Source organism: Amborella trichopoda, chromosome 11 (assembly GCF_054954075.1).
Source record: "Amborella trichopoda isolate Santa Cruz 75 chromosome 11, AtrichopodaSantaCruz75HAP2 v2.0, whole genome shotgun sequence".
Classification (NCBI taxonomy): domain Eukaryota; kingdom Viridiplantae; phylum Streptophyta; class Magnoliopsida; order Amborellales; family Amborellaceae; genus Amborella; species Amborella trichopoda.
In genome coordinates this window covers 24,653,027-24,669,528 of record NC_142346.1, presented here as the reverse complement: position 1 = coordinate 24,669,528, position 16,502 = coordinate 24,653,027, and the positions used below count along the sequence as shown (strand labels likewise).

Below are 16,502 nucleotides of genomic sequence, written 5' to 3'. Positions count from 1 at the left end.
AAGGTTGCAATCTTAAAATGTGGAATTAAGGTAAACCTCAAAAATCTATCATAAAAGGTTCTCTTGATGCTGAAAAATCTTCTAATTGATCATCTCAACATCTTGAGATGTACGAATATGAAATGAAAAAAGGATTTTGAGTCCTAAAAATAGTGTAGCTTGCAACTTAGCTTTTGGACTGTCTATTTTTAAGATTTCATGTGTTTATAGATCTACTTGATTTGAAGCATTTTTAGAGTTCTAAATTTTATAATTAGATTTTAAAGTCATCCAAAGAAGTTTTTACACCAAAATTACATTTATGACAACATTTGGAAGCGCACCTTAATTTGCTTGTTTAAGGTGGCAACCTTATGCAAAACCACACCCAAATAATAATTATGACATTGGAGTGAAAATTCACGGTCTTATAAACTTGCAGAATTTTTAAGAGTAGAATAGTCAAAATCTTAGGGTTAAGAATTTTTTTTTGGTTTGGATTCCTATTTAATAGGGGTAAAAGCATAATTTTTTATTACAAGACCAATATCAATTAGTAGTATCTAGTCATAACAAATATGGGGATCAATATCCAGGAACTCGGCATAGCCTCGGGAATCTACCGTTACCCATGCCGAGTGACTCCGACGAGTCTAGGTGTACTCGCTAGAGTCATGCCAGAGCTCGATAATATCTTTAAGAAAAGCAAACGAATAAGTATAATCTCAAGAATAGTAAAATTCAGAAAAAGAAAAATTCATAGAGCAAAGCAGAGAGGCAAAAAGGGTTTTTCACTCATGTTTAACCAAAATAGGGATATATATATATATATATAGAGAGAGAGAGAGAGAGAGGGAGGGGAGGGAGAGGGAGAGAGAGAGGGAGGATGAAGGTGAGAGAGAGAGGGACAGTGGATTTGCACCCGGCTATTTTTTGTTTAGTAACAATACTTTGGTAAGTATTATAGTGATTTGTCTGAGTATTGAGTTCTTTATTTTATCATAAAATTGTTAGAAGCTTGAGATATAAGCTTCCTCTTTTTAGTTATGATCAAGTTATCATAGTTCTTGTGTCGTCTCTTTTTTTGTTCAAATTTGTACCAAACTCATCGAATGTTCCTTAGGATCAAAGTAGTAGTCATGAAAGCACGATCAAAGTAGTAGTCATGAAAGCCAGTGACTATAGAACATGAGTTTGAAGATTACCGACTTCACCAACATATTCCTTCGAGTTATAAGTGTGATTACAAAATGTGTCTCTGAAAATATGTGCTTACAACACCATCGTGTTAATTTAGGCATGCTATAATCATGAGGGAGAAACATGGCCTTTTTATCCATAATTCCAACCAAGGATATAGCCCATGATATGTCTGACTAAACCGTGGAGAGTTTTCGTAATCTCAGCAATGTTGTATGTGTCCTCTAAGAAAAAGTTTTGGTACTCTACTTGTACTTTGGCTATTTGGTTGACATTCCCTATAGATTAAGATTTATATGTCCAAAGCAATTGAGTTGGAGGTAAGGCCTGGACTAAGGAGTTGTCAAACCAATACCTTGATGCTAATTGTACTTCTCTCTATTGAAACCGAGTCAACTGCCTACTGACTATGAAAAATACCACCTGATGCTTGGGGATAAGGATCAAAACCATCAAGTTTAGGAAATCTTGGAGGCTTTATAGCTTTTATCAATAATGGCCATAATTTTCCTAAATGTGGAATATAGAAAAAAGGACCTTACAAACTTTTGCACCCTTTTGTGAAGTATTGAACAATTTTGGTGACTCTGCTTTTGTCATTGAAAAATTTGGTCAATATGCACAGGATTCTAGTAAAGAAATAATAACATCTGACATTTAACTTGCATCACATTTTGATTGCTTCTATTGATTTTTTCAGTCTTTCGTTATGAGGTATTCTTTTAAAATACAAGTTTTTCTCTAAACCCCTTGCATTTCATGGAATAAGGAATTTGTTTTTATATAACTTCAAATACTATGAGCAAAGGAACTTCAAATTTCTTTTTGGAAACTGGAAAGAGTGGAAGGTGATTTCAATGAATTGATGCCATACCATTGACCGAATGTTCAAGTAGTTTTTTTTATGAGTATCTAGAAGTCCCTAGTATCATTCAAAATTATAAAACATTATAAAATGAACTCCATCCACATATATAGCAAGAACCTTCCACTATTGGTATAAAAAAAGTAAGCCTTCCACTATTGTTATAAAAAATGAACATCATTCTATATGTTGATTTATTAATCTTTCATTCCCTTCACTATCAACTACATCTCACTTCAACCCCTTTGAGATTCTGGGGCACGGCTCACCTCCAACATGCTTTGGTGATATTGTAATGGAGCAACTCCTTTTACCCATACATTCCTGATTAATCAAACCAAAAAGTTACTAGGGAACATGAACTTCAAAGCATACCAACAGAAAAATTGACTGCACTCAAGACTAAATGATAACAGAGATAAAAGAAATATGTAATGGGTACCCTCTCTATGCCACTTGAGCACTTTTAACTGTGACGTTTACGAGAGATACATGAGCAGGATCACCTCCCATTTCCTCGAATAGTATCACAAGGTTCCCAAAAGGTTTCAAGAATGATCGCGGAATATGGTACCTACATCAGAAAGAGAGACATGAAATAAGTACTTCATATTGTTGGCGTGCATTTGTTTGTGTATGATTGCAGATGTGTGTGTATACAACTATTCATGTGCAAGTTTGTGTGTGTGTGGCATGTAAGTTTGTTAGAGAGAGTGAGAGAGAAAGAGAGGAAAGAGGGGGATCATTTAATACGTTTCTTCATATACATACATTGTTTGTGAGGACTCTCCTGTGGGAGTAAGAAACGATGGCCAAAACCGTCCGATGCTTTCCCCATTGATCCAAGCTTGCCCTTTCCCCATGCTGTTAAGATCTATCGCAACTGGATCGCTTCCCCCAGGTGCATCTATATATGACTGATGCAGTTGTGGAATAAACAAAAATTCGTCAGGTAACGAGATATTAACAACTCTCCCAAAAGTAAATGACATGGAACCCAAATGTTTCTTATATTCATTTCTTGTGCATGTAAACATGCCAACTAGTAAGCCATTAATTGCCTATGAGATAAGAGTATATTTTCTTTTGCCATATATGAAGAACCCTTATTTAGCCTCGAAAAATAAGTGGAATACCTTGTACCATGTGAGGGGTTGATGAGTGGAACTAGTGGCATTTGTCCATTCAACTTTCTGTGCTCCTTGAGGGGTGTAAATTTCTAACTTCTCTCCTAACATGCCAACCTGCATCAATTATAAAATTCACCCTAGTGTTGATGGGAAATAAATGCTATCCTAAAATAGAACAAAAAATGTTGATGATGGGATTGGTTGTTATAATGTCTATTATGTCCTACATAAAAGAATTGATGCATTTGTTTATATACTCCTATCTAGAAGTTCACCATCTAATGGAAGAGAGATTGAAAGAAACTTTACATAAGAAGACTTTAGTATATTGAAAGATTAAAATTAGTCCAAAGAGGAATTGGATTGAAATAAGATGTCTAATATGGACCTGATAAGCCCATTGGTAAAAAGAGAGGTCAATTTCGCGACTGGAGAGGTCAAGTTTGCGATTACTATTTTCTTGGATGTTGACACTGTTAATCCCTGCTACTCTTCGCTCCATAAATGCACCACCATCCTTCAAAACAAATGGTTATTGTAAGAATCGCTAAATATCTAGAACTTCTTTTAAGCCAACCCACAACTTTTATGTGATTCTTCTTTTGAGATGAGTTTTTCTGAAATGAAATGATAGTGTTTTCAAGATAGGTGGAGTTACATATTGAAGTAAAAATGAAATTTGATACGATTAGAAATATTTATTAAATTTACGAAAATGTATAGGTTGTAAAAAAATATAAGTGAATACAAGTTAATATATTATTAAATAATAAACAACATACAAATCAATTATTGTCCTTAACTTGAGTTTTTTTGTTCACATTCTTATTTTTTGTACTACTTTTACTTTTTCCAGTTTTGTGGGATATTTTTCAAAGTTTGTCTCAAAAATAAAACCAAACATCCAGGTCGTTCGAGACACTGCCTCATTATAAAGTTCTCAAGAATTGAGGTTTCTTCAATATAGAAAGCAACATATTCTCTGGTTAAACATTTCATTTGCACCATCTTGTTAGATTATGCATATAGAGCAAATAATTGTATTATAAAATGATTGATAAGTACAAGAACAAACTTGATTTTATAACCAAGGCCATGAGAACCTACTGGAAATCCGACTGTCGCACTTAACAAGGAAATATTGTTCTTCCCTGCTTTCAGAGAGATAGCTTTCTCAAATACAAGCCCATGATTTTGAGCACTTCCATGTGCACTTCCTGAAATATCATTATGTGAAAAATACAAGTTTTGGCCATCTAAGATAAAAAATAAATTACTTACTAAAAAAAAATTTAAATACTGATTAATATTTACTTACGTACCCACATATACGTTGTTCACGAAAACATGCACCACATGGCCACGAGAACTTACATGAAGTTTGGGCTGAGCATCCATGTTAAAGGAATGGTCATAGCTGTATATATTTCCAAGGCTATTTAGGTACAAATGCTTCTTTAAAAAATATATATATTGAAGTGAAAAGCGAGAAGAATTCCATTACAAAATACCAGTAATATTATCTACCTAGTTGTATACCACAAGTAATCTGATTCATCTTTGGTGGTAGTCATGTGCTCCAACAAGTTGTTTGATACTATGGATGCATTACTACTGAAACTCAAAACTGGATCACTATAGGCTTCCCACTTCTCTACTTTTTGTGATGTTGAATAAGATCTTACATTTGGTACCACATTAACCTGTTATGGCAACCACATAGAGAAAACCATGAGGAAATATTAGAGTAGATATTTCCAGCTAATATATTGTCTAATATTAATGTTAATGTCATGCCAACTATGTAGCAACAAGTAGCCAAACCAACTAAAATGAGTTCACATACCCTGGAGGTATCAAATACCACATTGACACAATCACCTAGGATACTGATGGAACGTCGATTCAAGTCATATCTCAAATTACGAAAATTGACATTTGCATTCTTATTCCGGTCACTGTTAATAAGAAAGGCTACACATTCTCCAGAGTTTCCTTCAAATATGCGGGCCTACACCAACATATACTAAACTCAGCCACTTACAGAGATTATCAAGAAAAACTTTACTTAGGATAGCAAAGTTATAGTAGAAGTAAGGTTGTAATAATCTACACCTTCTATTTTAGTTGGAAGATGTAGATTTGATATTGCCTTAAAAGATATGACAAATCTTGACATTATTTTAAAAGATGTATCAGATCTACGCTATCAACTAAAGTGACATTGTAGAAGAATGCAACCTTACCTCTACAAGTAAGGTTGCCACCATATGTAAACAACACTTAAGGTTCTCACCTCCTGTAATTGGCCCAAGGAAAAGTTTGTGATTTTTCCTGATAGTAATGGTTCACTAAAATTCTTTATTGCAGCATGCAATTCTTTAAGATGTCCCCATTTAGGTTGCCTTATCATACCTGAACACAGACAATAGCTGAAACAATGTACGACAAAAATTGAAACTAAATAAGCTGTGGAAGTTGGTGAAGTTGTGGAAATATGTGAGTTAGGATAAATAAAAGCTAATACTAACCATACTCATCCAGAGGGGCCTGATCATAGTAACTTGTTGTCACATACGCAGAGCTCGTTCTTCCAAAATTTGTTCCTCCATGATACTATAGCCATGAATGGTACACTCGCTATCAATTACAATGATAAAAAACCTACACATAAGAATTTAAAAACTTGGGTTGACAATCAGTTCTACCATATAGTAATTTACAAAGCTTCCGTTCTTTGCAATGAATTGTGCAACTGCAAAGGCAATGTCTTCGGCTGATCTAAAATATGGCTTCCCACCATACACTTGGTATCTTCAAGAAAATTACGCTCGTCTTAGTTTCACACTAGAAGTTTTGTTATATTAAGCGGTACAAATGAAACAAACATAAATAGAAACATAGATAAAGCATGATTGAAAATAAAACTTTAAACACCTATCATAAAATACAAATCTTACTTCAATAGAGGATCAAGAGAAATTTAAATGGCATAAGATCAAACACTATGATAAAGGATGTTGAAAGGAGCTATTGTGTCATTTCTACAGAAATTTTTTCAGAGGTTTGGCATCCATTTGTATTTTGCAATAAACATGTGTTGGGGTCTAGAATGTATTGAAGACCTAACAATAAAAGACATTCTTTTCCCTGATTTATAGGGATAGACATTATTTTGCAGACAAATTCTTTTCCCTAATTTATAGGGATAGACATTATTTTGCAGACAAATTCTTTTCCCTGATTTATAGGGATAGACATTATTTTGCAAGAGTTATCCAATGTAGGAATTAGGCAGTAAAGGATGTACCTTTGCCAATATTTTTTTAAAACTTCTTGGAAATAACATGAAAACTTCTAATATAGAATAAGGATGATAATAATTTGCATCAAATCCAACCCAAACCAGAGAGACACAATGTAAGTTTTGAAAACAATAGAAAAACTAAACATTAATCATAATCATATGGGAAGAGAGAAGAAGGCACATCCAAAATCCCACATGTCCATGCCTCTAACTCTAATTCGCAAACTTCCTCACTCCCTATAGAAAAGCCAATGAACCTATCTCTCTCCTAGAGAAAGCTAAATATGTAAGTTGAAGTATCTTGAGTCTACTCCATACAGACCTGAAGATTGTATTCTTATTTTTGTTGTTGTAATTAACAGATTGGATTCATGATGCAGATTTTGCTATTTACACCAGGCGAAAAGAACTACATGCATGAGATATACGATGAATACCATACAAACAAGTGATTCATTTCAAGATGTTAGTGGTCATCTCAATTCGACCCTTGTAACTGCCATTTGTTTCTTGGGTTATTTTTTCTCTGTAGTGACTCACCTAGCGAACCAACATTCGAATCAAATCCTCTTATAAAGGTTTGCCTCTCTGGCATGAAGAAATCGATTTTGAACCCCTCATGAATGCTTCCTCTAGGAGACCTAAAGATTAATCTTTTGGATTTGATTGTCTCTATGGCTCAGCTACAAAATCATTATGATTTCTTACTTCGTTTTCAGGTTTTTCCACAAATGGAGAGCCCAAGTTTAGATAGGGGCCATACTAGTCTTGCCTTGGAGGCTCTGGATTGTGACTCAATGTGTCCTGCTTAGTGGAGCCCATAACTGTGCACTAGCTGGCTTAGTCCATTCGGCCCTCTTCGATTCTTGGTCAAAAGCCTCTTACACACAATTGTGTTTGGGAATTAGGGGGAAGAGGCTGAACGTACATGGTCCTACAAATTGGATTAATGAGGTGGCTGCCGAGGCCAACCCCAAGCCCATGTCGCTGACTGCATATGGGCTTTAAGACATCTGCCCTGGCCTCATCATAAGGTCATTGTGCCTCCTCAAGTAGCTTGATGGCCTTGTAATCAATGCCTCAAGGACCTGCTATTGTTGCAGCAGAGCCGCCGACACCTAATGGAAAATATTGTGGGCGAGCCCCAATATGGGCCGAAGTTTGCATCTAGGCATCATTTGAATCGTATAATGTGATCATTTTGAGGTATCTCAAAGAGACAAAACTCAACCGGACATTGTGCTCCCACGAACCTAAAATGGCCTGAACAACATCTAGTTTATGCCATCTTCCCATGCAGATGGTATTTTAAATTACAAATGAAGGGTTCTTATGTTTAGTGATTATAGTCGTAATGGTCACTGTGGCGGTGATTAATTTTGGTAGCACCATAGCATGAGAACATTACATTTAGAATACAACATTGACTTGATGATGAAGATTAGGAAGTCAAATTTCATACTGATTACTAATACGGTTGTGCAAACTTGTTATTTTAGGTTCTTGGGACTTTCTTGAACCTTGAAAACTCAATTGTGTGATGGATACAGTAATACACCAAGTTCCATGTAAATAGAGTTTAACATTAAATATCACCATGTATGGGATGTTATTAAGAGAATCCCAGAAATAGGATGATAGGTACAAGGTATGTTGGTTTTGTGGGGATGAATATGCCCTTGCGATGATGGATCTTCATTCGGAGTTAGGTTTTGCCAATTAGGAAAGCGTTACAGAGAAAAACCTAATTCTGAGGGGTGATAAAAGTTTTGAACTCCTAATCAAATCAAATATTTAGGATGTAGGTAATTTAAATCATGTCTGAACCTTATTCAAACTATTTAAGGTTGGTAGAAAACTCTACATATCGATTAGAGAAGGAGAGAAGGGGGACCATGTGTAGTAGCATTCCAAAAGCCACATATTTATTATTGTTTGTTTGTTTCATTTCCACTGCTCAGTGACCCGCCTAAGAGCCAATAATTCCAATAGTTAAAACTTAGATCTTAGAGGAATTTATTGAAAAAAAAATAGTCAGTTGGGTATAAACATAATGATTATTGTGAAAACTACAAAAGAACCCCATGACTTAACTTTCTTTGCATTTCCCCCACCCACTTTTTTATTATAATTTTTACCCCAAAACCAACTTTTATAACATATACTCCCAAGTCAAAAAGTTGTAGTTTGAGGACAAATATACCCTTGCCCTACTGACGGCTACTACTACTGGACCGCTTGGTCTATGTGTTGGACCAAGAGCCACTACTGCCGGACCGCTTTGTCTATGTGCCAAAATGCATTTAAGTAATGCCAGACCGCTTGGTCTATGTGCCGAAATGCAATTAGGTAATGCCCGATCGCTTGGTCTATGTGCCGAACTGTTAGTTCAAAAAGTGTTGGACTACCACTATAAAGTGTTGGACCATCTATAGTTTGCGAGCGTTACAAGAATTTGACAACTTCATTTAGAGACAAGGGAATTTTCATCCTCCAAACTATGACTTTTAAACTTGGGGGTCTTGGCTATAAAAGTTAGTTTTGGGGTGAAAGTTGGAATAAAAAAATGTGGGTGGGGGGAGAATGCAGAGAAAGTTGAGTCATGGGGTTTTTGTAAATTTCCCATGATTATTTTAGACCTTATTTATGGCAAGCATTAGATAGTAAAGATATTGAGAGAAGACTCACTGCGATGTCCAGTTCTCAGTCCACAAGGAAGGTTTATTGGGTGAATTGGGGCCGGCAAATGTTTCTCCACAATTCATTCCATTGCATGCATTTATCTGGCAATAGAAATCATTCCTTTAAAAACAAAATTCTACTCATAAACTCTACTGATCATGGTTAGATACGTAAACAAATAGATATCAGTAAGTTACGTAAGATAGAAGAAGTTTGGAAATGTTTGAGCAATTATTCATCCTTTACGATCTCCTACTACAATTTTCCTAATTATGCCAACAAGGAAAAATTACGTATGGACCGGTTTTTAATCAATATTATGATTTCGTTCAAACTTTTGGAAAATTTGTGTCGACATCCCTATTTTAGATTTTTTATTCTAATTTCCCCCCTGTACTCATTTGCAAATTTGGACCACCTTCTTTTCATTTTTTTCATTTTTTGTGGTGTGCGGGGTAGTTCAATGCCTCAGACATTAAACTACCCATTTCTCTGGCGCTCCAATTTTAGAAATATGGGACTGGACCGTCCCATACTTAGCAATGATTTATCTTCTTTTGTTTGGAACTATACTGGTTAGATGCTTTCAATATTGGAATGCTTATGAAGTTAAAAGATAAAAATAAATAAAAAAAGTAAATAGACCAATCAGATATCTCTAATATTAAATTGGACCAATTTACCATTGACGACAATGACACTTGTGACAACATACTCATTGGTGCTTTATTATTCCCTAATAAAGGAAAGCATTGTTATTGAAGTATAGAGCAAGTAAACAAGGATAGGGCTAATGCTTTTAGTAACCCTTATCACTTGGGCCTATCATTAGAGATATCGGGTTGACTCAATTATTTTTGAATTTCAATCGTAGTATGGTACTCGAGACAGTATACCAGTATAGTTAAAAAAAATAAAAAAGAAAAAAGGTGCCGTTTGCATAGGCTTGAGGCTATAAATAATCAAAATAAAGCTCACCTTCAAATAGTGTCGATAAATGTACTTTCAATATGGGAAATCTTTGACTAGCCTTAAAATATATTTTCATCTTTAATTATAAAACTTAAAGCTTTAAAATAGAGTAGATCGAGCAGATCTATGAAACTTGAATAACTTAAAAATTGACAGTCCAAGAATGCTTTACAAGATACACTATTTCCCAAAATTGAAATCCATTTTTTCTTAAGTCCATGTATCATGATCTCAAGATGATCAATTTAAGGATACTTGGGCATCAAACCAAGCTCTTCTAGTGAAATTTTTGATGTAGGTTCTAATATATTGTAAAATGCACTATTTCTGAGACTTAAAATCTTTTTATTTTTCATAGTCATACATCTCGATGTCGAGACGATCAATCAAAGGGTTTTTCAACATTAAAACTACCTTTTTCGATGGATTTTTGAGGGGCATCCGTGGTTCTACATTATAAGGTATCATCCTTATATAAACGTTTTCCTTGAATAAATGAGGTGCTTTAACTTTAGGTAAATATGTAAGGACCAAAAAAAAATGTAAAAATACTCCATAGTCTACAATTTTTCAAATTTTATACTTGGGTTCTATTTTTTTGGTAGTCTTCTTTCATTCTCGTTTTACCAAGATTTAATATTGGCAACATTGAACAACTTTAAAAAAAATAAAAAAAAATAAATTATGTTTTTTATGACCTCTAGGGTTTAACAATACCCCGAAAAAAAAAAAAATGCCAATATCTAGGGCAGATATCGCCAACATTGAAATGTCCTCCGTATCAATCAAGTAGTTTGATGTTCTTGATATCCAACCACTGCATACTTCAAAAGAATCCTGACACAAAAGGTGGTTCGACGTCATAAACATTAAACTGCTCCATGCTTGGGTCAAGCCCAAAGTTATAAGCCGTTTCGGTTTCTAGGGTATTGCATTGCCTAAAGGTCACCAAGAAAAACAAGCAAGCACTTTGATATTGCTAACATTGGAGCAAAACTGATATAAAGAAATACAAAAAGATTGACCTAATTGTAAAATTAAAGAAAATAAAGACCATGTAGTAATTCCATATTAATTTCCAAAACCTTACGTTAATTTTCCTTAATTCATGCACGGAATAACGCTTTGCCTCTTTAGGGAGAGAAAATGACACATGCATTAATCATGCTAGAGAAAAGCAGTAAAGATTATGCTCCATATTAAGATCAAGATGAGAGAGAGAGATGTTAAATTTTTAGAGAGAGAGAAGTTAAGTTTTTGTACCACGGGGTCAGGAGCATCATCTTGTTTGCACATCATCCATGGAACACCCGTGTTGAGGCCCACTGCCATGCTTGCGGCCCAGTTAACGTATAGAGGGCCTTGCTCATGATATGCCCCTTCCACATTCTTATATTCATTTTCAATCTGCAACCATTTCAATCTATTTCAAATTTCTACCTGGTAGGCTACTCTATCCATGTCTATGTTTAAATAAGATTGAAGCAAATAAATTTTCTTTGTGAAAACTGAATTTGCTTGTGAAAAGTAGGAGCAATATCTTTGTTGGTTATGCCTATATGGCAAGCTTTCTATGCTTCACCTATTTTATAAAATTTATATACTTCCCCTATGCAAAACGCCTCTATACTATTTTAGGTTTTATTTTTTCTACAATATTTTTTGACATAAAATTTTGGACGTTCACTCTTCTCTTAAATGTGCTGTCTTAAAATAAATATAGAAACAATATTCTCAATAAGATAAAATGACCAAAATACTCCTAAAATTTGTAGGGGTATTTTGATCATTGTAATTTATCAAAAATATTTTTTTTATATTTGTTTTAGGTGCACCCCATTGAGATGATGGTACATACCAAATTTCATATTCATATAACTTGTAAAAAATTAATTAAAAATAAAATACTCTAAGTCGGATCTAGATCAAACAATCAGTGACTCGCTTGATCTAAATTGGACGGCTGCATGGAGTAGGAAACAAATGAACTTTGATGATACAAGCTTTGGAGGGAGGTACTTGGGAGAGAATAATTGGGCCTCCTTGTGATGCATAGAGCCCATTCTGTTTCATCAAGTTCACTATCTTGGTAGTGAAGTTTTGCATGTAAAACTGCATCACCAAAACAAGAAACAACTTTAGCGTGACGAGCAAACAAGCTTTTTCATACTACTGGCATATTAGAAGTTTCAGAATAGCCACTAAACTTATGAGGGTCCAGTCCGATCAAAATTGACACAACCACGATTAAATTAGTTGGATTAGATTTAAAAAAATTGAAAAGTACTAATAATAGCCTAAAAATATATCATATATTATAAAACAAAATTGCTCAACTCTATTTAGCTCATTTAAATGGGTAAAAGATAGATAATACAAAGGGGCAAAACTAGTCCAACATAGTTTTCAACCGAACATGCGCTTTGCTATGTTTTCTTTGGAGCATACTGGTGAAAGCATCAATTGAAGGTTGACTGGTCAAATTGGCCTGTACAATTCGCTAATGATAACTATGAGACGCAAACTAGTTGACTGGTCAAATTGGCCTGTACAATTCGCTAATGATAACTATGAGACGCAAACTACAAAAACTGATGTTACGTTAAAACAATGATTGGCATATCAATAACAACCCCTATTATGATATATAACTTAATTCTTGTGGGGTGGCGGCGCAGTTGGCTGGTTCACGGGTCTCATAGCTTTGCGAATTATCGAGAGGTGGAGAGTTCGAACTTTTCTCACGCCAAGTTTTTCATATCTTTTCGAGAATGGATATGAGTTTTGGTGGTAGTACTATCGAGTCCATGATGGAATCAGGTAGTGCTATCAAGTCCATGATGATTACTCCATGAAGTCAAAACAAAAAATATTAATAATAAACAGTTGGATGTTGAAAACATTGAAGATAATAAAAAATCGGAAGATTGGGACCTCGTGGTAAAATTACAAAACTTATAAACCAAAAAAGTAACTTCAATAATTTTACTTAGTCCTTATGTAAAAGAACCCTCTTTTGTCTTGGACCTACCCTCATTCTCCTCATTGTCATAATTGAAGCGGGGGACGTCTACTTGCCCTCTCCCACACAGAAAATAAAAGAAAATTCAATTTACTTTTAATTTTTTTATTTTTTCCTTTACAATGATCAAGAACTAACTAATCGATCCTAATCCCGAATCCCAAATATAGTCAAACTCATATAAACATGTGGCATACAAGAAAGGAAGGAAAATGTTTATATAGAGCCGAGGGTCAAAACAATCAAATTAGAGCCCACCTCAAAAATTTCACTAGAAGATGTTGTTTTGATGCTCAAATATTCACAAATTGATCATCTTGATATCAAGATGCATGCACATTTAAAAAAAAAATGGATTTCAAGTTTTGAAAATTGTGCATCACGTAAGACATTTTGGACTGTCAATTTTCATGATTTTTAAGTTTTCATAGATCTGATCGATCTACACTATTTTTTGAAGCTTTAAATTTTTTTATTAAAGATGAAAATATATTTTAAAGCTATCACAAATATTTTCAATTTTAAAATCACATTTTTTTATACTATTTGAAGGTACGCTTTACTTTGATATTTTAGAGCCTCACCCTTGGAAGAATATGAATAATAAATTGTTATCTCTATCGTTTTAATTTGTTATATCATACCTTGAAGGGCTCATTATTGTTCCGAAATGAAATGTTCGCTATGTCGTGCAACCAGAATGGGAAACCTCTGCAAACATACAATAATATACTCTATCTGCTCAGCCACGGAATAATTTCATTAAAAATCGAAAAACAATTCTTAAATCCAAAAATACCCCTCCCAGGAACCCATTTAAATAAATAAAAATAAAAAATAAAATAAAAAAAACCAAAACCTAATGATACCATGCATCCCACTATACATGGATCAATGACAGACAAGCTACTGCATAGTGCCTCATCTCAAATGAATTCTTTCTTTCCAAATCAAAACACAAGGAAAATAAACAAAGAAAAAAGAAAATGTTACTCTTGATCTTCTTCTTTTTTTCTAAATTGTGAAACAGGTGAGAAACTCTTACGCACCCATAGTTCCATTCGGACTCAATGAAAGGGCCAATCCGAAGGCTCGCATAGAGTCCTTTTGACTGTATCAGCTTCAAGAAGCTCACAAGATCATATCTTCCTCCAAAATTGTACTACAATTATCACACAGAAAGAAAACCATCTCAAACCCCATTGGATATATCCATGTATAAGAAACATGTTTGTAGGAGGAAAAGGTCAAAATTGAAATGTAGAAACTGAAATGGAGAGGCTTGAATCACCTGTCCTTGCATTGGTTCATGGATGTTCCAAAAGACATAAGTTTGGATCACATCAAGCCCTCCTTGCTTTGCCATGTCAATGACAGAAGGCCACATCTATATGCACAAACCCAACAATGGAAAACATCAAAACGAGGATTTAAAAACTGCTGTAGAATCCGGAGTTTTAATTTTCTCATAATACTCCCAAGTATACGAAATTACCTGCGGCGTGCTGCGAGGGTAATGTATGGAGCCGGAGAAGAGGATTTTCCTTTCTCCATTGATCCAGAGAGACCTGCCATCATAGGTTACTCCTTGGCCTTTGGCCACTCCAATCACAGAGAGCAACAAGAAAAACTCCAGCCAATTCACACACCCTCTCCCCATTCTCTGTCGCAAATTTTGATCTAGCATTCGCACATGTGTATGTGTATGAGACAGACAGTCCTGTTATATTAGCTTAGGCACAATGTATGTGATCCTACATCACATAAGAATGCCTTGTTAGGCAGGGGATTTACAGTGTGATCCTCTGAATAATGATAGTGACACAACCTTCCTTATTGGGCTTCATTCTTATCTCCAATTCTTCGTGCTTACCCTGCAATTTGTCTTTACAAATTCAGTATATTGACTGGAGAGTTTGGGAGGATTCTTTCCTGATTTGCACGCTCTATGCGCTGTTTTCTCTTAAAGCAACATTTGCCTCAAATTGGTGAAGTCAAAAAGGACACTTTCTCCTTTTTTCTTTTTTTTTTCGTTTTTTTTGAGAGAGAGAGATAGGGCACTTTCTCCTTTATTTGAGAGAGAGAGAGAGAGAGAAAAAGTTTGTTCTAACTAAACAAATGGTGACAATTTTGTTAGTTACCATGAAAAGGGCCAAAACCGATGTTATGGTGTCAAACGTAATGGAGCCGGTCATGCTAGGAGGATGATGCACCCAAGGGAAACTCATAGTAAATAAATAACCACCCATCGTTGTGTATTATGTTGACAGTGAGGAAACCAACTATATCCAACACCATGGGTTTGTTTTTTCTTCTTGTTCTCCTCTCACACTTTAAAGTTTTTTTTTCACCAAGGTTGGCATGGGCTGGGTAGCATGCCCAGCCCAGTTTGCCCGGCCCTGAAAAGAACAACTAGGCTCTAGGCCAAAAAATGTTGCCCGAGGGCCTAGCCAGGCTGGTTTGGCCTGGCCTGGCCCTACCTGGCCCTCATTTTTATTTAATTTTTATTTAATTTTATTTTTTTGTAGCCCGACCTGGCTTTGAGAGGGCTGGCCATAAAGGGAGTCGGGCTTCGGCCGGCTCGTTTCCTGCCCTATTTTTCACCAGTGTGACAAAGTAAATAGGGTAGTTCAGTGGCTGTGCTTTCTTTGTCCCTAGTCTGGATTTGAATTGTATCAGTCATGTTAACCCACTACATAGAAAACAATCGACACTGGGGGCCTAATTCAATTTCTTCTTGCATTATATTCTTTCCAACAAATCCTAGATATTGTATTATAAACTCAAGGGTGTGGTTTGTACAATATTGCACTGTAAACGATCCAATTAAGACGCACCTCTAAATTTTTATCATAAATGTAATTTTGATATAAAAAATTTTTAGGATAGCTTGAAAATCGATTTTCATCTCTATTATAAAATTTTAACTCTAAACTTGGTTTGAATCAAGTAGATCTATAAACACATGAAAATCTTGAAAATGGACGGTCCAGATAATGTGTTACAAGACACTATTTCTCGAACTTGAAATCTGTTTTTCTTTTCATATTCATATATCTCGATGTTGAGATGATCAATTAGAGTTTCCAACTTCCAAATAACCTTTCATGATGGATTTCTTAGGTGCATCTTTAATTCTACATTTCAGGGTTGCAACCTTATTGTCACACCTCAAGAATTTACAATACTATTATTCCTGAGATGTGACAGACAAAACATATATACATCTATTGATAGGACAAATTTACAGTGGCGAGGTCTTACATAGTAAATAAAGAAAGCTAGCACAACAACAGTATCTTCCAAGGTTGATCTTGACTAGCACTCAAAATGAATCCGTAGTTA

The 16,502-nt window shown here is 35.0% G+C and overlaps 1 protein-coding gene across 1 annotated transcript; it reads right to left on the bottom strand.

Annotated features, from left to right (window-relative positions):
• Positions 1-2,152: 2,152 nt before the first annotated feature.
• On the bottom strand, positions 2,153-15,123 carry MUM2 (Glycosyl hydrolase family 35 protein). Its single transcript, XM_020675008.2, has 19 exons — positions 14,653-15,123; positions 14,449-14,544; positions 14,207-14,319; positions 13,802-13,868; positions 12,155-12,247; positions 11,399-11,542; positions 9,170-9,264; positions 5,883-5,988; positions 5,706-5,790; positions 5,471-5,589; positions 5,021-5,185; positions 4,702-4,877; positions 4,497-4,591; positions 4,282-4,391; positions 3,563-3,691; positions 3,181-3,288; positions 2,816-2,961; positions 2,487-2,618; positions 2,153-2,368 (listed from the first exon to the last, which is right to left on the bottom strand). Exons 1-18 carry the CDS (start codon positions 14,842-14,844, stop codon positions 2,492-2,494), a joined length of 2,166 nt encoding a protein of 721 aa, XP_020530667.2. The 5' UTR covers positions 14,845-15,123; the 3' UTR covers positions 2,153-2,368; positions 2,487-2,491.
• Positions 15,124-16,502: the final 1,379 nt, after the last annotated feature.